Raw genomic sequence first — 24975 nt, 5'->3', positions numbered from 1 at the left:
TTCATTTCACCCAGGTGAGGTTTATTTACGAGCATTTATGAAGCGCCCACGGTGCCCAGCCGTTGCTCGGAGGTAACAGAGGAGCTGGGGTCTGAGCTCTGGGAGAAGCCGGGAGAGGAGCCCCAGGTGTGCGCGCAGCTAATGAAGGAGGCCAGGGCAGCACTGGCTGAGCTCACCTCCTCCCACACCGACCCCAGCTCCCCCGGCCCACCCACCAGAGTGGCTTCTCTTCCCCCACCAGGAGCGAAGAGCGTGAGCCAACGTGCAGATACCGCTGTGACCACCAGATGGCGACTGTAGGCCACTCAATCGGACTCTGTCCTTGGAGACCAATGGGTCACCTCAGGCCGTTTTTCTAGTGCCTGGCAAGCTAAACAACTCAAGGGAAAGGAACAAAGTGTGTGTGTTTTTAGGCATCCATCACCAGGTGGGTAAAAACGGCCAGGATGCGGAGAACCTTGGAGGGACACCAAATCAGAGACCAGGGATGGGTGGAAAGTCAGGGATGGCTTCCCTCATCCGTCCGGAGTTGAACGAGCGAGCCCTCTGGCCCCCGCCTCCCGACGCAAGGCCCGCTGTGCAGTGGCAGCGCTAGTCCCTGCCCATGGTGAAGCCCTGAATCATGCTGTTGAAGTAGGCCTGCGTGTTGCGCTCCGGGTAGGAGAGGATCATGTAGCACTTGGGCCCGAAGTAGCCCAGGCCGATGCCCAGGAGGTTGAGCACCGTGACCAGGAGATCCAGGATGGTGACCAGCACCCCGTCGTAGACGGACATGAAGGTGCAGAGGGAGATGGAGGAGGTGAAATAGAAGGTCATGCAGAAGGTGATGAACTTGGCCTCGTTGTAGTTGGTGGGCAGCTCGCGGCCCGTGTAGGCGAAGCTGAAGCCCGCCACGCAGAGGAGCAGGTCCAGGCTCGTGTTCAGCAGCAGCGCCTTGCGGTAGTTGGGGTTGCAGGAGACAATCATGATCTTGGGGTCATCGAGGTCGGCATGGGTGGAGGGCTCGGTGGTCATGCCCAGCATGTTGCCCGCCACGATGACCCCCTTGAGCGCCGTGACAAACGCCACAAAGACGTAGGGCCCGTGGTAGCGGACCCAGTAGGCGTAGGCGCGCGGGAGGCGGCTGGCCATCTTGAAGATGCAGACGATCTGGAAGGAGCGCACGGTGAAGCAGGAGATGCAGATGGTGAAGCAGATGGTGAAGAAGGCCTGGCGGCATAGGCAGGAGAAGACGGTGGGCGGCCCTATGTACACGGGGACCATCATGTACGCCACCAGCAGCGGCGTCAGCATGAGGAAGCACATGGGGCCCCCGGCCGAGCGGACCATGGGCGTCTGGAAATGCTTCCCGAAGATGACCACGATGGCCAGGGTGCTGAGGAAGCCCAGGGCGGCCAGCGTGATCACAATGATGGTGGGCGCCTCCTGCCATTCAAGGAAGACCAGCCGCCGCTTGAAGCAGGACGTGTCGTTCCTGTGGGACCACTCGTTACTCGGGCAGGGCTGGCAGTCAAATTCATCTGCAAGAGCCCACAGCACCCCGTCAGCCAAGCCACCTTCCCAGCACCTGCCTGCTCCGGGCTGCCCTGGGCTCATCCCCAGGGGCGGAGAGAGAGACACGCGGGCAGCCCCCGCCATCATGGCCAACACTCATGGGTCCCTTACACCCCGGCTCATTGATTCCTCATGGCAGCCCCATTTCACAGATGAGGAGACCGAGGCTCAGCGAGGTAACGTCACAAAGGCGGTAAGTTAGAGAGGAAGGACTTGAACCGAGGTCTCCCTGACTCACAGCTTCACAACTGTGATTCGTTCCTTCCAAGACCCCAGCCTCTGATGGGAGAGACAGTCACCCATTTCTTCAAAGACTCCATTCGACGAATATTTCTTGAGCACCATCACTGTCATAGGCACCCGGAGTGAGAGGCCACAGAGACGGGTAACACCCAGCCCCTGCCTCCGGGCTATGGACCAGCCGGGGGAGGACGGCCAGTGAAATGATTCGACAAGCCAGATGAGCACCCACTCGGCGCCCTGTGCTCTGCTGGGCACAGAGTAAGTCCTCGGGTTGCTGGACGTTTGCATCCACTTAATCTACTAGTCAGCAAAGCCATGAAAAGAGATTTGAGCCCCAACTCTGAACTATGCTAAACACTAAGGTGGACAGAGAGACAATGCTGTCCCCACCGTTCCAGAGGTTGCGTCCTCTAGGGAGGCATGTTAATTCTTCCAGCAGAGGAAGTCATTCAGTAAACATTGCCTGAGTAAACAGCATATGCTCCGAACTAAGCACTTGGGAGGCCAGAAGAAGAGGTCAGGTACTGTCCCTGCCGCCCGGAAACGTTGCTTCTGTTGGCAGAGCCATGCACCATTCCTCAGTCTTCATCCCTGGACCCTCCCTGGCCTGACGGCCCCGGGCCTCGGTGGGGTGTGTGTGGAGCGGGGGTCAGTCACGGCCCCGCCTGGGTGAGGGCTGTGCCTTCTCCACCCTCCTGGAGGCATTGCGGATTTTGCTCCGCACCAGGAACTGGGGAGATCCAAGAGGAATCAGACATGGTCCCTGGCCTTTGGACAGTTATGTCCCCTGGGGGAGACCCCAGAGAGCCTGACAAAGGGGAGGGGCCCCGGAGAGCGGCAGGGCAGGGCAGGGGCATGGGCCTGAGAGCCGTACCTGCAGTCTGGTTGAGGAACGTGCCGGGGAGGCAGTCGATACACTCGAAGCAGCACGGGTGCATGCCCACCACCTTCTTCCTTTGCCCGGGCTGGCAGTTCTTGGAGCACATGGACACGGGGACCTGGAGGGAGGAGGGCCAAAGACCCTGAGCCCTCTTTCCCCACCCTCTGGGGCCCCCTACTCTCCCCAGCTAGCAGGATGTTCAGGGGAGGGAAGCCTGGCCCCTGGCTGGGGTGGGCAGGGATGCCGGGACTGCCATTGGAATTGGGACCCTTGTAGTTTTGCCTGCCCAAGACCCAGGCCACCTCCTTCAGGTAACAGCACCCAACTGTTGAGATGGGGACTTTCTGAGGTCCTGAGGAGACAGGGTGTGACTCCGGGGCTGCTGGCAGACATCTTTCTCCAAGGGGAGAGCATGCCCGACAAAGGCTCTGAGAGTTGGAGAGAGTGAGATCCTGGATCCAGCCTTGCCTGAAGCCTCATGGTCTACCCGTAGAGTTTTCAATAATGTGAGACAATAAATTAACTTTTTTGCTTACATTGCTTTCTGTCGCTTACAACCAAGAGTCCTAATTATCCCAGGCTTCGTGGAGGGGCAGGAGAGAAGAGGCAGGGATCACATCTATTGTTTCGACTGCTATATTTCTAGAACCTAGAAGAGTCTCCAGCACCCAGGAGGCCTCCAACGATTGTTTGTGAAATGAATGAAAGAATTCCAAGTGAAGGAAACAGCAAGAGCAACGGGGTAGAGGAGCGGAGCAGGTGGCATTTTTGGGAAGAGGGCACGTCTGGGCCTGGCTGGAGTCAGGGTGCATGAGGAGAGGGTGGGAGAGCCACGTTCTGAAGGCTCGTCAACGGCACACTAAAAATGGAGGGCAGTGGGAGGCGGCCATGGGGTTCTTGAGTGAGGGAGCGGCCTGATTATGTTCAGGCTGCATAAAAATCATTCTGATGACCAATTAGGGAAGTGTTGCAAGAACACACATAGGAAGAGCCAAAGGCCCAGACAAACGGACACCCTGTAGGACCACTTGACCCCAGTGCCCCTCTCTCCTTGCCTCTCAGAGGTCTCCTGCCCTCCACTCCACCCCCATGGTCCCTCTTGCACACGGCTATCAGACGGCATCTCCAGATGTCTCGTTCTCCCAGAAACTCCTTCATGGAAGAACCTCAGGGACTCTCCATCAACCAAAATTCAGTCTGATCCCCTGCCAACCTTCCCAGGCCCCATGGTCTTCTCTGCCTCCCAGGGGACCACACACAGGTGAAGGCATGGACACACCAACAAGCACACACACACACCCCTCATCCAGACCTACACACCCCACTCCCTTGCCATGTATCCTCCCTCCCCCGCTCCAAACTCATCTCTTCACTATCCCCTAAGTAACCAGATTAATCCGACCTCTTACTCATGGAACCTCAACCTGCTGTTCACTCATTCATTCATTCAAAGAGCTATTGAGCACACACTGATGCCAGGCGCTGCGAATACAGCAAGGAACCAAATAAGGCAAAGTCTCTGTTCTTAAGGGATGAATATTTTCATGGAAAAGAGAGACAACACACATATAAATGTGTGATATGACAGATGGTGATAAATACTATGAAGGAAAATAAAGCCATGCAAGGGGGGTGGACAATGACGGGAGAGCTGATTGCAATTTCAAATGGGATGGGTGACATTGGATCAGAGACCTGAAGGCTGCAAGGGAGGAAGTCATGAAGATGTCTATTCTGGCAGAGGGAATGACATGTGCAAAGGCCATGTGGTGGTGAGACTCAGCATAGTTGAGGAGCACTAAGGCCAGTGTGACTCAAGCAGAATGAGCAAGAGGGAGAGTGGTGGATTGGTTCAAAGACTTTGTCTTTTACTCTGAGTGAAATGAGAAACTACTGGAGGATTGAGAGCAGAGGAGTGACAGGATCTGACTTCGTTTTGACAGGATCACCCTGTTTTCTGTGTTGAGTATAGACTGTGAGGGGCAAGAGCCGAAGCAAGAGACCAGGGAGGATGTTATGCAGCAGCCCAGGTGAGAAACGGTGGTGGTTCTGATCAGGGAGACAGCAGCAGAAGAATGAGAAGTCGTCACATTCTGCATGTAATTTAGAGGTAGACTGAACAAGGCTTACTGCTGGACCAGATGAGAAAAGAGTCAGGAATAACTCCAGTGTTTGGGGTCTGAACAAAGGAAAGGTGGTGTTGCTTTTTACTGAGATGAGAAGACCTCAGGGGAGCAGGTCTGAGTGGCCAGGTGAACATTTGAATTGAAGTTGAGGGGAGAAGTCCAATCTGAAGATATAAAATTGGGAGCTGTGAGCATATGGATGATATTTCAAGCCACGTAGACAGAGAAGAGAACAAGTCCAAAGGCTGAACTCTGGTACCCCCCCCCCCAAGGTTTAAAGGTCAAGGAGAGAAGAAGGAATCAGGAAAGGAGACCTAGAAGGAATAGTCACGGATGCGCGAGGAGCAAGAGGGAGAATGGCTTGGAACCCAAGTAAAGATATTATTTACAAAGAGAGGACGTGATCAGCTGTGTCAAAGCTGCTCACAGGCTGACCGTGACGATGACCATTGGAATGGCAATATGCACACATCAGTGACTCGACAAAAGCCATTTCAGAAAGGTGGTGTGGAGGAAAGTCTCAGCAGAGTGGGTTCCAGGGAGACCGGGGGACCAGTGGTTTCCAGTCTGGTGTGTAAGGAGCTAGGGCTCGTCATTTCTATCCTCACAACAAGAAAAGGCTGAAAAACTGAATATCAACAACTCTTCTTAGCTCCATCAGAGAATTGGGGTCCCAGAGAAGCACAGACCCCAAAACTGGAGAGACAGGTGAATATAAAGAACCACAGCTTATCAGGAATGGAAACTGCAGCAACTGGCAGGAAGACTAAGAGAGTGACTGCTGGAGACTGAGCTGGGACCAGCTTCAGAGAGAGACTTCCAGGGGCACAGCCTTAACCTCCAGGAGCCTCATCAGGCTTTCAGGGTGAATACTGAAGAAAGATCCCCTCACACTCCTAGTAGGGGAGGAGAAAAAGTAAACATTTTAAAGTACACCAGAGCATTCTGTTCTCCATCACAAAGGCCTGCCCTGGATGGGGGGGATCTATTTTATCAGAGCTTAACTGACATAGGGGAAGGGCCCAACCCCAGCCCCCTCCAGCCTTCCTGTCTCACCTAAGGTGGGGGAGCTGAGAAGCACTTATGAAGGACACAGCCTAGGGGCCAGGCTGTGTGAGTGAGACCTAGTTCCAGGATTATTTCAGAATGCTTCCCCTCCTCTCACACCTTGCCACTGCATCATTCAGGCTCACATATAATAATGGAGGGTTACAACTGAAAGAGCTGCAAAGTTCAGATTCTGTTTAAGAAGGAGTCTACAGGGAAACATGGAGACAGCAGGGGAGACAACAAAAAAAGGACACTGGAGGCAATTTTAGTCTCTGACATCACAGCTGGAACAAAAAGTAAATACAGCAGCTCATTTTAGAGGTTTATTTATCTCAGTTCTTTTTACCTAATATATCATATCTAGCTTTCAACAAAAAAATTACAAGGCATGCTAAAAAGGCTGAAAAAAACAGCCTGAAGAGACACAACAAGCACTCAAGCAAGAATGAGAAGGAGCAGAGATTCCAGAATTAGTGGACTAGGAATTTAAAATCACTACGATTAATATGTTAAGGGCTCTAATTGAAAAAGTGGGCAGCATGCAAAAACATATGGGAAATGTAAGCAGAGAAAAGAAAACTCTAAGAAAGAATCGAAAGGAAATGCAAAAATTCTTTAAAAACCCATGGTAACAGAGATGAAGAATGTCTGTGATGGACTCTTCTGTAGACTGGACATGATCAACAAAAGAATCAGTGAGCTTGAAGGTATGTCAATAGAAACACCCCAAACAAAAAAGCAAAGAAAAACAGAGTGAAAAAAACCCCAGAATATCCAAGAACTGTAGGGCAATTACAACAAGTGTGACACACACCTAATGGAAATAGCCAAAAGAGAAGAAAGAGAGAAAGGAATAGAAGAAATATGGCTACGATGTCTCTAAAATTAATGACAGACACCAAACCACAGATTTAGGAAACTCAAAAAGTACCAAACAGGATAAATACCCAAAAACCTACCCCTAGGTATATCATATTCAAATTGCAAAACAACAAACAAAAGAAAGACAAAGATAAAATCTTAAAGGAAGCCAGAGGGGGAAAATACCAACAAAAATGGTAACTAGAGAAAAAGAAGAACATTTTATTATGATGAAAGCATCAACTCATCAAGAAGATATAATAATTATTAACACGTACACATGTAACAAGAAAGCCCCAAAATACATGGTGTAAAAACCATCAGAACTGAAGGGAGAAATAGACAATTCATCACATGATATTCCACAATAACGGTTGTAGACTTCAATACCCCACTCTCACTAATGGACAGAACAACCAGACAGAAAATAAGTAAGGAAGTAGAGGTATTGAACAGCACAATAAGCCAACTGGATCTAACAGGCATACAGAGAACACTAGCCAACAACAAGAGAACACACATCCTCTCAAGTGTGCATGGGACATTTTCCAGGACAGGCCATGTGTTAGACTACAAATTATGTCTCAATAGATTTTGTCAAATAGATATCCACAAAGTATCTTCTCTGACCACAATGGGGTGAAGTTAGAAATCAGTGACAGAAGGCAAACTTTGTGGAAATTAAACACAGCTCCTAAACAACCAACAGATCAAAGAAGATATCACAAGGGAAATTAGAAAATGCTTACAGATGAATGAAAGGGAAACACAACATTACAAAACATGGGATACAATGAAACAGTGCTAATGGGGGAAACTTATAGCTACAAATGCTTACGTTAAAAAAACAAGAAAGATCTCAAATCAACAGCCTAACTTTATAATTTAAGGAACTAGAAAAAAAGAACAAACAAAACCCAAGGCTAGCAGAAAGAAGAAAATAATAAAGATCAAAGCAGAGATAAATGAAATCGAGAATAGAAAAATAATAGAGAAAATCAATGAAACCAAAAGTTGGTTCTTTGAAAAAGATCGACAGAATTGACAAACCTTTGGCTAGGTTGACTAAGAAAAAAAGAGAGAAGACTCAATTATTAAAATCAGAAATGAAAGTACTGATTTTACAGAAATAAAAAGGATTGTAAAAGAGTACTATGAGTAATTGTACACCAACAAATTGGATAACTTTGATGAAATAGACAAATTCCTAGAAACACAAAACCTACCAAGACTAAATCATGAAGAAATAGAATATCTGGATACACATATAACTAATAAGGGAATTGAATCAGTAATCGAAAATCTCCCAACAAAGAAAAACCCTGGACCTGATGGCTTCACTACTGAATTCTACCAAACATTTAAAGAAGAACTAACACCAATCATCCTCAAACTTTTCCCAAAAATAAAATGAAGAGGAGGGAACACTCCCTAACTCATTCTATGAGGTCAGCATCAATCTAATACCAAAGTCAGACAAAGACACTACAAGAAAAAACTATAGATCAACATCCCTTATGAATAGCGATGCTAAATTCCTCAACAAAATGCTAGGAAACCAAATTCAGCAGCATATTAAAAGGATTATAGGGGCTGGCCCCGTGGCCGAGTGGTTAAGTTCGCGCGCTCTGCTGCAGGCGGCCCAGTGTTTCGTTGGTTCGAATCCTGGGCGCGGACATGGCACTGCTCATCAGACCACGCTGAGGCAGCGTCCCACATGCCACAACTAGAACGACCCACAACGAAGAATATACAACTATGTACCGGGGGGCTTTGGGGAGAAAAAGGAAAAAAATAAAATCTATTGAAAAAAAAAAAGGATTATATACCACAACCAAGTGGGGTTAATTCCTGGAATGCAAGATGGTTCAATATATGGAAAATGATCAATGTAATACACCACATTAACAGAGTGAGGGGGAAAATCCAGATGATCATCTCAATTGATGCAGAAAAGCATTCGACAAAATTCGACATATTTTCATGATAAAAAAAAAAACACTCAACAAACTAAGAGCAGAAGGAGACTACCTCAACATAATAAGCCATATATGAAAAACTCACAGCTAACATCATGCTTAATGGAGAAAGACTGAAAGCCTTTCTCTAAGATCAGGAACAAGGCAAGGATGCCCACTTTCATGACTTCTATTCAACACAGTACTGGGAGTCCTAGCCAGAGCAATAAGGCAAGAAAAAGAAATAAAAGGCACCCAAATGAGAAAGGAAGAAGTAAATTACCTGTTCACAAATGATATGGTCTTATGTGTAGAAAATCCTAAAGATTACACACACAAAAATTTGTTACACTCATTAAATTAATTCAGCAAAGTAGCAGAACAGAAAGTCAACACACAAAAATCCAGTGCATTTCTATAAACTAACAATGGACAGTCAAAAAAGGAAATTAAGAAAATAATTCCATTTACAATAGTATCAAAAAGAATAAAATACTTAGGAATTAACTTAACCAAGGAGAGAAAGACTTGGACAATGAGAACTGCAAAACATTTCAGAAAGAAATTAAAGAAGACACAAATAAATGGAAAGACGTGCCACGTTCATGAATTAGAAGGCTTAATATTAAGATGCCAATACCATCGACAGCAATCTACAGATTTAGTGCAAGCCCTATCAAAATCCCAATGACTTTTTTTTGCAGAAATAGAAAGCCCATCTTAAAATTCATGTGGAATCTCAAGAGACTCTGAATACCCAAAACAATCTTGAAAAAGAACAAAGCTGGAGAACTCACATTTCCTGGTTCAAAACTTACTACAAAACGACAGTAAGTGAAACGGTGTGGCACTAGCACATAGACAGAGATACAGACCAATAGAATAGAATAGAGAGTGCAGATATAAACTCTCACACATATGGTCAAACGATTTTTGACAAGGGACTCAAGGTCAATGAGGAAAAATAATTTTTACGAATGGCACTGGGAAAACTGGAAATCCACAACCAAAAAAACAAAGTTGGGCTTGTACCTAACACCACATACAAAAATGAACTCAAAATGGATCCATGACCTAAATGAAAGACCTAAAACTATAAAAACTCTTGGGAAAAAAGCACAGAACAAAATTCCATGACGTTGGATTTGGCGATGATTTGCTGGATATGATGCCAAAAGCACAGGCAATAAAAGAAAAAAGAAACAAAATGGACTTCATGAAAATTTTAAAATCTTGTGCATCGAAAGACACTATCCAGAGAATAAAAAGGCAACCCACAGAATGGGAGGAAATATTTGCAAATCATCTATCTGATAAGCACTAATATCCAGAATATAAAAAGAACTCCTAAAACTCAACAACAAAAGTACAAACAAGCCGATTCAAACAGGAGCAAAGGACTCGAATAGACATTTCTCACAAGAAGATACACAAATGGCCAATAATAAGCACGTGGAAAGACGCTCCCCATCAGTAATCATTAGGGAAATGCAAATTAAAACTACAGTGAGATACTATCGCACACCCATTCGGATGGCTACTATGAAAAGATCAGAAAATAAAAAGTGGTGGCAAAAAATGTGGAGGAATTGGAAACTTTGTGCACTGCTGGGAATGTAAAACAGGACAGCCAATGTGGAAAACAGCAGCAGTTTCTCAAAAAATCAAAAATAGAATTAACATATGATTCAGCAATTTCACTTCTGGGTATAGACTCGGAAGAATTGAAAGCAGGATCTCAAAGTGGTATCTGTACACCCGTATTCATAGCAGCATTATTCACAATAGCTAAAATGTGGGAGCCACCCGAGGGTCCATTGATGGATAAACAGATAAACCAAACGTGGTCCATCCATGCAATAGGATATCATTCAGTCTTAAAAAGGAAGGAAATTCCGCCACAGGCTACAACACGGATGAACCTTGAGGACATTATGCTCAGTCAAATAAGCCAGCCACAAAAAGACAAATACCACACAATTCCACTTTTATGAGGTACTTAGAAGAGTCCAAACAGCAGAGACAGAGAGGAGAATGGTGGTTGCCAGGGGCTGCGTGGAGGCGGGGATGGGGAGCCATTGTTTAACGAGGATAGAATTTCAATTTTGTGAGATGAAAGAGTTCTGGAGATGGACGGCGCCGATGGTTGCACAAGAACGGGAATGCATTTAACACTCCTGAACTGCACACTTAAAACTGGTCAAGATGGTAAATGTTATGTTATGTGTATTTTACCACGGTAAAAAAAAAATTGTAAAAACGCTTAGGATGGTAAATTTTATGTTTTTTACAATTAAAAATAAAAATTGATAAAAACATACCAAAACTTACGAGGAAGCAGTTCTTAGAGGGAAATGTCTAGCTGTAAACGCCAATATTAACAAAGAAGAAAGATCTCAAACCACGGGCATTCATCATCTTACGGCAGAGTTCAGTTTACTCTTCTGCCATCACAGTGTGGGCCACGTGGGACTTCATCGTTCTGACACTGCGGGTCATCCAGCTGGTCCACTATATTAACGACGTCCTGCCGACCGCGTCTGGGGAGCACTCTTTATGCCACAAAGACAGGAATGCTGGAGGGTAGAAGATAAACCCTACAAAGATTCAAGGGGGACCTGCCACATTAGTGATGTTTTTAGGGGTCCAGTGGTCTGGGGAATGCCAGGACATCCATTCTAGAGTAAAGGACCAGTCACCACATCTTATATCTCCTACCATTAAGGACGGCAGCTGGTGAACCTCTTTAGATGGAAACAGCATAAATTGCTCTTGGAAATACTGCCCCAACCCACTTTGATCAGGTGACTCAGATGGCTTCCAGCTTCAAGGCAGAGTAACGGGCCCAGAGAAAGACTCTGAGGAAGGTCCTGGCTGCAGTGTGAGCTATGCTGTCACTCGGGCCATATGCCCAAGCAGATCCGAGATGTTAGGGTTCCCTGTGGTGGGTAAGGATGGGCAAGCCCAGTGGGAGAGTTTGCGACAAGGCAACTGCAACATGCCTTCTGCAACAAAGCACCGCTCACTGTTTGCAAGTTAGCTCCTGGTGTCCTGCTGGGCCTTCGTGGGGACGGAGCACATGGCCTCAGGACATCAAGTGATTGCCACATTCAGAGTCATGTGGTTGGGCAAAAAGAGTGGCAAGTCGCCACACAATGGAAATGACGCATTTGGGATCAGGCCAAAGCAGGTCCAGAGGCTACAAGTACGCTTTAAGTCAGTGGTTACGATTCTTACAACATCCACCTCTGTCGTGACAATTCCTCTGCCTCAGATCACGGCTAAGTCCTCTCGGAGGGATCCTCTACGGCCAGTTGACAGAGGTGGAGAATGTTCAGGAATGATTCACAGAGAAGGCAGCTTGGTAGATTAATGTGAGCTGAAAATGAGCGACTGCCCTGGTAAGCTCCTCTCGGGGTGGGGGTCGGGGGGTGGGACCCTGAGGGACAGGAAGGAGGGAAAGTGCTCCTCGTGTGGACAGGTGCAAGCAGGGCACTTGCTTGACCGCTCTGCATGGATGGAGAAACTTCCTGGAGCCTGGGGAGTGGGGCCCCTGGGCAGTGAGGAACGGCTGGGCTGGTGGTTCAGGGGCCCGGGAAGAGCACGATTGGAAGAACGGAGACAAGATAGCTCGAGGGGAAAGGTATGAGCATGCATCTGTGGGAGCGAGCACAAAGCACGAAGATCTTTGCATCTCATTGGAATGCCAATCAGAGAACAGAGAGGAATGAAAAGCCAGATAGAAGAGATGAATCATCCAGGAGGGACCAGCTGGCCTCTGTCCTCAGCCACCCAGGGCTGGCACAACGGCCATGAACAGAGTGGCCACAGGGCCAGGGATGGAGGCCATGGGCCTGGACCCAGCATCTTGGGCTTCCTCCCACCATGGTCAACCCAGCTACTGCCATGGCTGGACACCTAGCCTGCCCGCAACAGAGACCACGCTGAGCCCCAGGTTTGGCACCATTATGCAAGACGACCAGCCAGCCGGCTGCTGGCAGATGAATCACATCAGATGCCTTCATCCCTGGCAGGAGCACTGACTCATCTTGCAAGGATTTGCTTTCTCTCACAGTTGCGCAGCATCGCTATGCAAGGGCTCACAGACGGCATGATTTACTGACATGGGGTCCCCTGTAACAACACCTCAGACAAGGGACCCATTTTATGGTGAATGGGTGTGACATGGGCACGTGATCCCAATATACGCCACATCGTCTGGAAGTATCCAGCCTAATAAAATGAGAGGATGGCATGCTAGAGCATCAGGCAAGGCACCAGCTTGGGGATGACCCAAGGGCGGGGGCACTGCCCTTTAGGACGAGGTCTAAGCCTTGAGTAGAAGCTGGTTCAGAGCGCTGTGGTCCCAAAAGCTAGAATATGCGGGTCCAACAACCCCGAGGGAGGAAGATGGCCACACTTACCAGTGTTCTCAGGGGCATGCTGTCAAATTGGTCCTTCTCGTCCCCACAACCTTAGACCCTGCTAGAATAGAGGTTCTGGTCTCCGGAGGGGACTACTCCCACCACCATTCACGTGGGCTCTATGGGTACCAGCTGGTCATTTAGGGGGCCTCATGCCAGTGAACAAGAAGGCCAAGAAAGGAGAAGGTAATTGACGCGGATTAGCACAAGGCAGGCAGGAAGGAGTAGGTCTGGATCTCAGGGGGCTCATCAAGGCAGCCCTTGGCGCTTCTGGCCAGTGATTACTGCTACTGGACAACAGCCACGACCACAGGCCAGCAAGGAAAAGGCGACTACGGGCTCAGACACCTTGGGGATCAATGTCTGGGTCACCCCACCAGCCCCGTGACCCAGAGCAGCCAAATGGCTGAGGGTGAAGGAATCCAGAATGGATGGTGGCAGGGAGAGAGGATGCATATCTGTTACACCTGGGCCCAGCTGCAGCAGCAGGGCTGTGGCTGGGCCACTCCAGTCCCCTTGGGTAGAGGCGGGGCCCTACCCGGCCCTAAAAGCTCCCACTCACCAGGCTGAAGGGAGGACACAGACACAACGAGTGAAATGAAGCATGGACGTCTCTGTGGCCTCCCTCATACTTTCTCGGCCCACCTTTCATTCTGGCCATGGCTGCAACAACCAATTTCACCCAGATGTCACCTGCCAGCACCTCCCTCGGCTACAGATCTCTTTCACTGTCTGCCCTGGCGCTGCATTGTGAGATGCCCGCAGGAAGCTGCCGGGCTCTCCTCCAGGTGCGACCCGGAAGTGCAAGGAAGTCGACGCCCCTCGGAGCAACCCTTGAGCACTGGGGTGGGATCCGGTATGGAGCCGGTGAATCAGTGCTAGCCTCTTCCCTCCCTTGGGGGACAATCTAACGTGGCTCCTCAGAAGGTCCTGGAAAGACTGAGTGCCGTTTGTTCACAGCGGCGTCCAGCTAAGAAAATTCTCTTGTACCGACTTTTCCTCTTCCCTGTCAACCTCTCCCCGGTCTCTCTCTCCTGTTCCCCTGGATCACGTCCTGGAATAAACTATCTGCACAGAAACCCTTGCCTCAGGCTCTGCTTTCTGGGGGAGACCCAGGCTAAGATACTGTTGTTTGTTGAATTGTGACCCCCTCAAAATTCAAATGTTGGAGTCCTAACTCCAGGACCTAAAAGGGTGACCTTATCTGGAAATAGGGTCATTGCAGATCAGCTAAGACGAGGTCATACAGGAGTGGAGTGGACCCTTCCTCCAGGACAACTGATGTCTTTATAAAAGGGAGCGATCTGGAGACAGACGCGCCCACAGGCGGGACGCCGGGGGAAGGTGAAGGCAGAGAGGGGGCGATGCTTCTACCAGCCGGGGAGAGCCAGGGATGGCCAGCACAGCGCCAGAAGCCAGGGGGAGGCTGGGACGGATTCTCCTTCATGTCCGTCCGTGAAGCCCCCCAGTTTGTGGTACTTTGTGGGCAACTCTAGCAAACAAATTGACCCCAACCCCACTTCCACCATAAAAATCCCCGAGAAGGCTGGAGCTGGCAGCACCGGCTACCTCTGGGACTGGGGATAGAGTCGGGCGTGGGGAGATGAAGCTTCTTTGAGAAGCTCTTAGAGCCCCTCCTCACTGCACAAGGCTGGGTCTCCACCCCTCCCCGCACCAGTGGCATTCTGACAGCTAATTGTCTAAAGAGGGTAAAACGAAGGAGCTTTAGACCGACAGATGTCAGACACAGTGGAAGGCACAGCTACTGTGCCAAAAACGTGAGTATTAATTGATAGGATGTTGCCTGAATGTGTATACGGAGACACAGACAAGCTGTGTGGCCTTCGGCAGGTCATGCAACCACTTTGTGCCTTCAGTTTTCTAACCCATAAAACAGAGAGAATAGCAGCATCTATTTCCTAGGGTCGACATGAAAATTGAAGTCCTTTGCACACAGCAAACGTTTCCTTTCCAGGGGACCCTGAAGAGCGAGAAAGCCCTGGACTGCCACAGTCCTCAGTCAACGGAGGAAGGACAGTCCCCCAGACAACACACCTACAGAGAGAGACCCCCCCCAGCCCTCAGGCCCCGCCCACACCAGCCCCGCTGAGAGCTGACCGTGTTGTTGGGGGTGTGCCAGGAGACCTCACGAATGTCCCTCAGCTTCTGCAGCATGGGGTGGTAGGAGGCCACAGTCTGGAAGGGGCTCTGGCTCGGGTCCCACTGCCGCTGGACGATCTCCAGGCACACGGGCAGGTCCCCTTGCTGGTCGAAGAAGATCTGGTGGCCCAGGAGGGTGAAGTTGACCTTCTTGATCTCCTGAAGCAGCTAGAGGGGCCGGAGGGGACGAAAGAGGAGCTGGAGTCCAAGGTCGGGTCAGACTGGGAGAAATGCCACCCTCCCGCTGGCCGTGGTTTCCACATCAGTCACGTGGGGCAGTAAGGCTTTGAAAGTGTGGGGTTTGGAGGCAGTGGCCCGGAGCTCGGACTCCGGAGTCAGACACATGTGAGTTTAGACTTCCTGCTGCGAGGCCTTGGGCCTGTCACTTAACCTCTCTGAATCCTAGTTTCCTCTTCAGCAAAGTGGGAGAAACAGAAACACTGTCTTCTGGGCCCTGAAGCAATCAATGCGTTAATAGATTTCTGGGGCTTAGACAGGTGCCTGAAAAATAGTCAACGCTCCCCTCCCACCAAAGAGCTGATGGTTCCTTTTCCCTGGAAGCCACCTCGGCCACCCCTCTGGGACCCAGTACCTGGGGTCCAGAGTCCACTGCCTCTCCCACCTGCAAGGGTCAGCTGGGATCGCCCTGCCCCCTGGGTGCCTCCTGCCTCCCTACACTGTAGAGTCTGCACTCTCTCCAGTCTCCCCCACCTCATCCCGCATCACTCAGGATGCAGAAGCTGGTACATACGAGAACATGCTTTGGACTGGGCCTCCTTTGGCCTGAATTCCAGGCCTAGCTCTGTCCTCAGTTTACTGGGTGACTTTGGGCAAGTCACCGAACCTCTCTGAGCTGATCCCGAAAGGGCTTCAAGCTTAGATAGCCCATTAATCTGGCTCCTAGGTTTTCCCTCCATAAATGGGAGAGTCTATTGCGCTACCTCTTGGGGACCCAGAGCTCACCTCACCTCGGGGACTGACAGACAGATAGCCAAGGGAGATGAGCCCTAGCCTTCTCCCTGCCCCGCCCGGGGAGTGAGCCCCTGGCTCTGGAAGCCTCTTTGGGATTTGCACAGCTTGCCGGGCCTGAGGGCAATGGTCCTGGGAGAGGAGAGGAGGGAGGCTCCTCCCAGGTGGGTGGCCTGAGGATGGGGATCGGGATGGCAGAGCCTCTGGAGAGCCAGGGCTGCCGGCCCTGTCACACCCCTGCAGTGACCTGGCCAAGCTGGCCTGAGCAGCCTGGGCTTCCAGGGGTCCAAGGCATGGGGTCGGAAGACATTGTCCCTGCCATTGTGCGGCGGGGGCAGCGGCCAGCACTGTCATCAGCAGGGGCCTGGGCATCTCAGGCGCCCCGTGGGGCACGAGCCTTGATTCCCTCCTCACCTAGCCCCGGCCCTGCCCCAGCAGTGGCTCCACCCCCAGCCCCACTGTCTTCCCTACACTGGGGGCAGAAATGAACGCAGAGGACACTCAGCTTCTGCTCTGAGCCAGGTGACGGGCACACGTTATTGTCAGTCCTCTCAACAACCCAGCAGGGTATTACGAGTCCTTTTATTTAACAGATGAGAAAACGGAAGCTCAGAGATATTAAATAACTTGCCCAAGGCGGCACAGCTCATGGTGGCGGAGCTGGGATTCGAACCCAGGTCTGCCTGATTCCAAAGCTCTGCTCAGTTCCTCATCAGCTGCCTCCCAACAGATGGGCGATGGGTCATAACTGAGACGTCTGAGGGGTAGGGGGAGGTGGAGAGAAGAGTGAAGCGCGAGCGAGGACGGCGAGCAGGTGGAAACGAACCCGGCTGTGGTCCTGGCTGGCTGAGTGGGCCCTGTTACGGTCCCTGGGACCCCATCCCCCATTTGTAAAATAAGGGATTGGACCAGAAGATACTGAGGGGACCTCGCAACTCTGACCCTCAATAACCTGCTGAACACTTTCCCTCTGACGGCCGAAGCCCCCACACACGTGCCAGCTGGCGTCTACCCAGCCTCCCCTGATCGGACACCTGCTGTCACCTGCCAGCACGTCCTCCCAGCTTCCGTCTCCAAGCCTCCTCATCTCCCCCGAGGCCTCTCCCTCCACCTCGCCTCTCCCGGGGGTGCCCTCCTCTCCATCCCCACTGCCCCTCCCCTATTTCACCGCCTCTCCCGAGCTGGGTGACCGGCAGCTCTTTGAATGTCCGTTTCATCTGCATACGGGAGAGAAAGAGTAAAGTAACAGTGTCTGCACACGGGGTCCTTGGGGATCAGTGATAGTTCGTGGAAGGGGTTTGGCGCTGTGCTGGGCACACTGTGTGCTCATTCCCCCATCCATCATCCAATAAACCTTCAGTGAGAGTCAGCCCTGAGCCAGACCCAGAGACAGCAGCCAGGGACACAGCACTGAATACGACTGACAGGTCCCTGCTCCCCTGGGCTTACATTTGAAGGGCGGGGTAGGGAAGAGACAACAGGCAAGGACACAAATAAATAAACACAATAACAACAACTTGGGATCAGTGTTATGACAAAAATAAACAGGGTGGCCTGGCATGAGCCAACCTTGGTGGGGGCACATAAGGACGCCACGTACGGTTTCACAGGTTGTGGGTCTGCGCAAGTGGGTCCAGCTAGGGCGATGGGAGGGAGGGCTGGAGCCCAGGTCGCCCAGCTCGTGGAGCCGCGCACCTGCTCGGGGCTGGCCTCTATCGCCCTCCACCCTAAGCCGAAGCTGGCTTATTGGATTGTCTCAACAGCACCATCGTAGTGCTCAGCGTGAACTCTCTGCAGGCTCCTGCTGCATCCAGGACAAAGCCCCAACCGCTCCCTCTGGCCCTGATGCCCTCCACGGTCACCTCAGCTCCCCTTCCCCCGACTCTTCCGCCACACTGGTCCGACCACCTGTCCAGGCCCCCCTCCCCTCCTGGAATGTGCAGTGTCTGCCCTCCCCCACTCCTTGAACCCTGCCTTCGCTGACCCCTGCCACCCGGTGATGCCCCTGTCCCCCCCAGGCATGGTGGCACCTCTGACTGCCTGCTGTACCTTTTTGAGATAAGCATGTAGGGCTGCAAGGTTAGGCTCTGAGATTATGGGGTGGAGAGGTACCTACAAACAAATAGAATAAGGGGAGGGGATTTTTTAAGAGCTAACGAAGTTAAGGAAGTGAACAGGTGTTTGGGGATGGGGTGACCCACAAAAGGGAGGAAGGCGAGAATAAAGACGGGACATACACAGGGGTTGGGGGAGAGGCCAAGCAACAGCCTGGGCAGCTGGGCATCCAACTATGAAAAGACAGTGAATTGTTTAAGCCCAGAGAGCAAGGTACAAAGTGCACGCCTCTGACAGACATCCCCTCTGCTCCTCCCGGTCCTCAGCAAAACCTTCCACACCCCCGAAGCTTTCGCAGGAGGGTGAGTGTGACTAGGACCGACAGGTGCCTGCTCTCCCAGGCTTACATTTGATGGGCGGGGTAGGGTGTGTGTGTGTGTGTGTGTAAGTCAAGAAAATACAGATTTAAATTCCGGGTCTGAATCATGGTGATGCAGAACCGGGACACTGCGACGGTCCACAACCCTGGCCACGGCCCGGGAGGGCTTATGGGAAAACTCAAGCCCACCGCCGGGGCCTCAGGCCTGGAGGGATGGCAGGGGACCCGGGGCTCCCACTGCCCGCGGGACTTCCTTCAAGGGTCATTCACCCGAATCTCCAACAGCAGACTATTTTGGATGGTGATGATTAAATTAGTATTTTTAAAAGGCACGAGGAGGGAGTTTTGGTTCCATGCGTCTAGAGCTGGGCCTGCCCCACGGTATCTCCCACCTGTGTATCCAGAACCCGCCAAGGGAGGGAGAAGCTAGAGCAGAGCAGCAGGCACCCTGTGGTCTCCTCGGCCATGGACTCTGCGCCTGCTCCCTGGGGCCCCCGCTTTCTCCGGGCCGAGCCTCACCCGCCATGGGTAGACCACCTCCTTGCGGCACTTGGTCTGGTTGCAGCCCAGGAGGCTGTGCAGCGCGTGGGCCACGGTGTACACGGCCGAGTACACGCCGTAGGACGTGCGGTCGCCGGAGAGAGTGAGGATGGTTTTGAAGGATGAGGTGGTGTCCAGGCAGGTGTCACACTCCTGGTTGCAGGTGGCCCCCTTGCTGGTCCTGTTGGGCGCGGGCTGCCTGGCCTGGGCGCGGCGCAGACGGAACTCGTTGAAGCCCGGGATGGTCATCCTCTGGGTGGTGACGCCCAGGAAGGTGCCCGTGTGGCGCAGCTCAGTGAGGTTGTGCAGGACCGGGTCAACGGCCCAGGACTCAGAGGCGATCCACACGGCGCCCGTGAAGTTCTGGTTCAGCACCTCGAGAAAGAAGTTGTGCAGGGCCAGGTCGGGCGAGAAGACGACAACCACCCGCGCCGTGCTCTGCTTCAGCTTCTGCACGATGACCGCCAGGCGCTGGCGCTCGTAGGGCGTCACGGTCTGGTTGGGCTGCGGCATGGGCAGCACCTCCTGGAAGGCGATGCAGATGTCGTGGCTGGCCAGGTGCTTGCTGAGCAGCTGGCTGTTGTCGCGGCCGTAGTCGTCGCTGCTCACCAGCACGATGATCCAGTTCCAGCGGAAATGCACCATCAGCTGCACCATGGCCTCCATGTGGTGATGGGCGCCCAGCACCGTGCGCAGCACGGCCGGGAAGCTCAGCTTGTCGCGCAGGTCGTCGCTGATGGCACTATAGGTGATCTGCCGGAGGGGAGGGCCGCTGGCATTAGTGAGGGCCCCACTTGGCCACGGCCCCACGGGGGCTCCACCTGCCACATCGTCCTGGTGGCGTTTAAGGAGCACGGAGTACCAGCCACGCCCAGGGGTGGGTGGTTTACCCCATCGTCATCATGGTCATCACTGTAGTGACGTTTCATAAGAACCTACTGTGTGCCGGACCCCAGCTAGGTTTTTTATGTTAGCATCATCATGATGATCATTGTAGTAACATTTATTGAGCACCTACTATGTGCCGCACCCTGGTCTTGGTGATGTCCACCATCATCATGATGGTCATCAGCACACAGCATTTAATGAGAACCCATGACATGCCAGGCCCAGCCTATGATTCATATCATTGTCATTCCTACCATCTAGTAACACTTACTGAGCACCTACTGTGTGTCCCTGAGCATAGTGCTTTCCTCCTCACCATCACCACCATCAGATTAGTCCCATTTCCTCCCTCACCCTCTTGGTCTTCTCAACTTGCTGGTCGCTCGATCTCCTCTGCTGGTTCCTTCTCTTCCCTGTGACCTCTTAACCTTGGAGGACCCAGGGTCTGCCTTCAGTCCTGGTTTCTTCTCCCTCTGCTGTCCCTCCCTGGTGATCTCATCCAGTCAGTAGTTTAAAAGTGTTTGAAATACTTTGCATGCTGACAACTCCCAACAGCCCTGGCCTGGACCTCTCTCCTAAACTTCAGGCTCCTATTTGCAACTGCCCATCTGGCGTCTCCAACTCAACAAATCCCACCCGAACTCCAGTCCCTCCGAACCTGCCCCGCCCACAGCCTGCCCATCTCAGTGGATGCGAATCCATCCTTCCAGTTCCTCAGGCCCCAAACTGTGGAGTCCTCCTCGGCTCTTCTCTCTCACACATGCCACATTCAACCCATCAACAAATCCCACTGGGTCTGCCTTCAAAATGTGTCCATCCAGAGCCGGCCACCTTCCCGCACCATCCTGGTCCAGCCACGATCATCTTTGCTTGGGCTACCACAATGTCCTCATCTACCCTTAATGTGGCAGCACGGTGTCCTGCTCACACACAGGTCAGTCACGTTACTCCTCTGCTCAAACCCTCCAACAGCTCTTCAGGAAAAGCCAGAGGTCTTCAGTGGCCCCTAAGGGGCCCCGTCCTTGGCCCAGCCCTCATCTCCCTGACTTCATCTCCTCCTGCTCTACCTCTGCTCCCACTTCTGAACACACCAGGCACCTCTTCCTGAATGCTCTTCTCCTAGAGGCCCACATGGCTCCCTCACTCCTTCACCTCCCTCAGGTCTCTGTGCAACTGGCAGTGAGACCCCCTGACCACTCTGTTTGGAACTGCAGTCCCCCTCTCCCCCCGTGCAGGTCCCCCGACACCCTCCATCTCCCTTATCGCTTAACCCCTCCCAGCCATCGCATGTCTCGCGTGCTGACATCCTCCATCACTGATGCATTCGCGTCTATCGTCTGTCTCTCCCCAAGATGAGCTGCCTAGGGCCGTGACTTCTGTTGGTCTGTTTGCAGCTGCACCTCCAGTGCCTCCAACGGTACCCGGCACAGTAGGTGCTCAATAAATCCTCATGAGATCAATGAAACAACGAGTTCAGTCCCGGACTAGATGCTTCACATGAGAATATTAACACTTATTGAGTACCTACTGTGTGTCAGCCCCTGGGCCAGATGCTTTCCACACTAAATACAAGAGTGAAAATGACAGTATTTGTAACTACCTGCTGTGTGCCGGGTCCAGTGCCAGCTGCTCTTTAATGAATAGATATTTTATGCCAGTTCTGGACTAGCCCATTTCAATCTAGTAAGAGCAGTAATACTAAGGGCACTTTTCTGAGGACCTGCTATGCAGCAGACAACGAGCTAGGATAATATTGGGCACTTTCTGAGTTTCTGTGTTTGTGCAAGATGCTTTACACGACAGTGTGGACTCCCTACCTGCAAACTCTTCCGTAGGTTGAATGTTGATCTTCAGACAGTCCTGGGATAGGACTCTTAGCATCCCCTTTTATAGGTGGGGAAACTGAGGCTCAGAAGAATTAAGAGATTTGCTCAAGGCCTCACAATGGCCAAGACTCGGAGCCAAGATGCACACCCAGGTCTGTCTGCCTCCAGAGCCGGAGCCCTGAACCAACAGTCCAGGCTGCCTTCCTGGATCAGGGTTGTGGTCCTGATGCTGCGTCTTCTCCCACCTCCACCCCCTGTGATGGTGGGGGGAAGTGAGCCCTCTGGACAATCACTCCTCAGCCCCCCATCCCCAGCCTCTGCTCCACGGGCCCAGGGCCTCACCTGCGGAAGGAGAAAGAGGGAGAGGAAGTGAGCCACGGTCATGGTGGACTCAGAGTTGTCAGGGCCGATGACGGCCACCACGCGGGGCGCGTAGGAGCTGTAGTCGTCCTCGATGGGCAGTAAATAGTCCTCCCCCGCCAGGAAGTAGAGCACGGGATGCACGTTGTTGAAGACGTAGCAGATGTCCACGATCTCGTAGCCCAGCAGCACGCCTGGCAGCAGGCTGCGGTGGTTGTTGATCTCCTCCACCGCAAAGCGCATGGCCTGCATGAGGTTGTAGCCCAGCACCTTCATTTCATACCTGGGGGCCACCACAGGGTGGGGGTGGGGACAAGTCCACAGTGAGGAGGAGAGGGGAGGGCGGGGGAGGGGAGAGTCACCTTGCCCCTCCTGCCTGTCATAGGAAGGCCAAGGCGTTGCCTAAGAACGAGCCACTCCAGAAGACTCTGGAATTTTTATCACATCATTGTTACCATTATCACGTCTCTAGGATCACCATCGTCCCTATGAGCACCTCTGACACTAGGATCTCTGTGGCCACCATTGCTATCACCATACCCATGACCTCCATCACCACGCTACCAATGGCCACAAATGTGACCACGACTACCCACTCCATCATCATTATCACCACTCTCACCATCATCATCTACTATTCCTATTACCAGTATCATCACTACTGCCATCACTGTCACCATCATTACCAATACCACCAGGACCACTATCATCACCATCACCACCACCACCATCACCACCACCATCACCATCACCACCATCACTACCATCATCACCACCATCACTACCACCATCATCATCATCATCACCATCACTACCATCAACACCACCATCACCATCACTATCACCATCATAACCATCACTACAATCACCACCACCATCGCCATCATCACCATTACTGCCATCAACAACACCATCACCACCACCACCATCACCACCATCTCTACCATCAACACTACCATCACCATCACTCCCATTACCACCACCATCACCATCACTGCCATCAACACCATCATTGTCACCACCATCACCACCACCATCATCACCATCACTACCATCAACACTACCATCACCATCACTCCCATTACCACCACCATCACCATCACTGCCATCAACACCATCATTGTCACCACCATCACCACCACCATCATCACCATCACTACCATCAACCTCACCATCACCACCATCACCGCCCTCATCATCACCATACTCTCCACCATTTTCATTGTCACCAGCACTACTGCTATCACCATGGTGAGCATCATCACCCTCACCACCCTCACTTCGTTGGACTCCCCACCATTATGGCAAGCATCAGAACATCCAACATCATGCTTAGTGTCTTCACCGGCACCACCACCCTCACAATTCTCAAGCCGTTACACAGCCTTCCCCAACATCATATAACTTGTGCGTTTCTTATAGTCAGCCCTTCACCATCTACTCCACTCTCCCTCCTTGTGCCTCACTCCCAGAATGCCTTCTTCCCCTCTGCACGAGGTCACCACTCTAATCCCGGGATCCCATGCGTGCAGGAAGATGGCCAACCCAATCTCTGAGTGATGCTGCCATGCCAAGGGGCTCACAGGGGAAGGGGGCACTGCCGAAGGAAATCCCTTCCAGTCCTGACAGCACTCCTACCCACCCAACCACAGCCCTGGGAAAACACAGCCTTCCTCTCCAGTCTGAGGACCTGCTGCAGAAAAGCGCATCCTGCCTCCCAAAGGCACCTGGTCTCCAGGCTGGGCCTTGACGCGGGCCCCCTGGGAGGCCCCCAGTTGCCAAAGTGATGGTTTTGAGAGTCTCTAAGGCTCCTCTAGCCTCAAACATCCTATCACTCTTTATTAAGAGATCTGACATTGTGACAATCAGGTCTCAGCATTTCAGAATACAATTGCCAACGATTTCCGTAACGTGGACTGGGTGGGATCTCCCTGGGGGCCAGTGGGGTGCACCCAGGATGGGGGTTTGGCGGTGAACAAGGAGGAGCATCCTGAGCCCTCGGTGCTGGCCTGGCCTCCCCAGGCCCAGCCCCTGCTTCCCACTCCAGCCCACGCCACCTTCCAGCCTCAGCTGGAGACTCACTCCTTGCACTTGGGCACCTTCAGGTATCTGAGGTTGACTGTGCCCTTCACGTTGGCGTGGAGGGTGAAGAGGCCGCCCAGGAGGTAATCGCCAGCCAGGTAGAAGTCCGAGTTCTCAGGCGGCTCAGCCAGAACCTGCAGCAGGAAGAGGACGGAGCAGACCGCCCTGGCCTGGGGTCCCATGGCTGGAAAGTGGGGGTCCCGGGAGATGGCTGTGCCTCACTGGAGAGCTGGCAGCTTGACACCAGGACATTTGCACAGACATTTACATAGGCACGGTCCTGCCACTGTCCGGGGGGCGGGTAAAGCACCTGCGACAGGTGGAAAGGTTCGAGGGCTCTGCGGGAGGGGGAGGAGGCTGGAATAGGATGGTCCTTCTTAGGGCACCGTGGGGCCTGGGTGGTCTGGGGGAACCCCATTTGGAGAGAGAGGGTGTCCTGCTAACACGGCCACACCATAGCCTCCTGACACTTGGTTGGGGACAGGTCTTGTCCCCATGACGTTTCAAACATTTGGGAGGAAAGGACATAGGTACTCACATCAGGAGACAGTAGGCTGGCAGATGGACCCCAAGTTTCAGAGCCCGACCAATCTGGGCCTGGCACGTGGTGACATACACAT

The 24975-nt window shown here is 52.0% G+C and overlaps 1 protein-coding gene across 1 annotated transcript; it reads right to left on the bottom strand.

Moving 5' to 3' along the window:
* Positions 1–24537, bottom strand: TAS1R2 (taste 1 receptor member 2). The gene is made up of 6 exons (XM_070600862.1): positions 24356–24537; positions 22256–22556; positions 19179–19952; positions 15215–15424; positions 2672–2795; positions 1–1520 (listed from the first exon to the last, which is right to left on the bottom strand). Exons 1-6 carry the CDS (start codon positions 24535–24537, stop codon positions 592–594), a joined length of 2520 nt encoding a protein of 839 aa, XP_070456963.1. The 3' UTR covers positions 1–591.
* Between the last annotated feature and the right edge of the window lie 438 nt (positions 24538–24975).

This window comes from Equus przewalskii, chromosome 2, assembly GCF_037783145.1.
Source record: "Equus przewalskii isolate Varuska chromosome 2, EquPr2, whole genome shotgun sequence".
NCBI classification, from domain to species: Eukaryota; Metazoa; Chordata; class Mammalia; order Perissodactyla; family Equidae; genus Equus; species Equus przewalskii.
The sequence above is the reverse complement of the archived record's forward strand: the minus strand, read 5'-3'. Positions and strand labels throughout refer to the sequence as shown.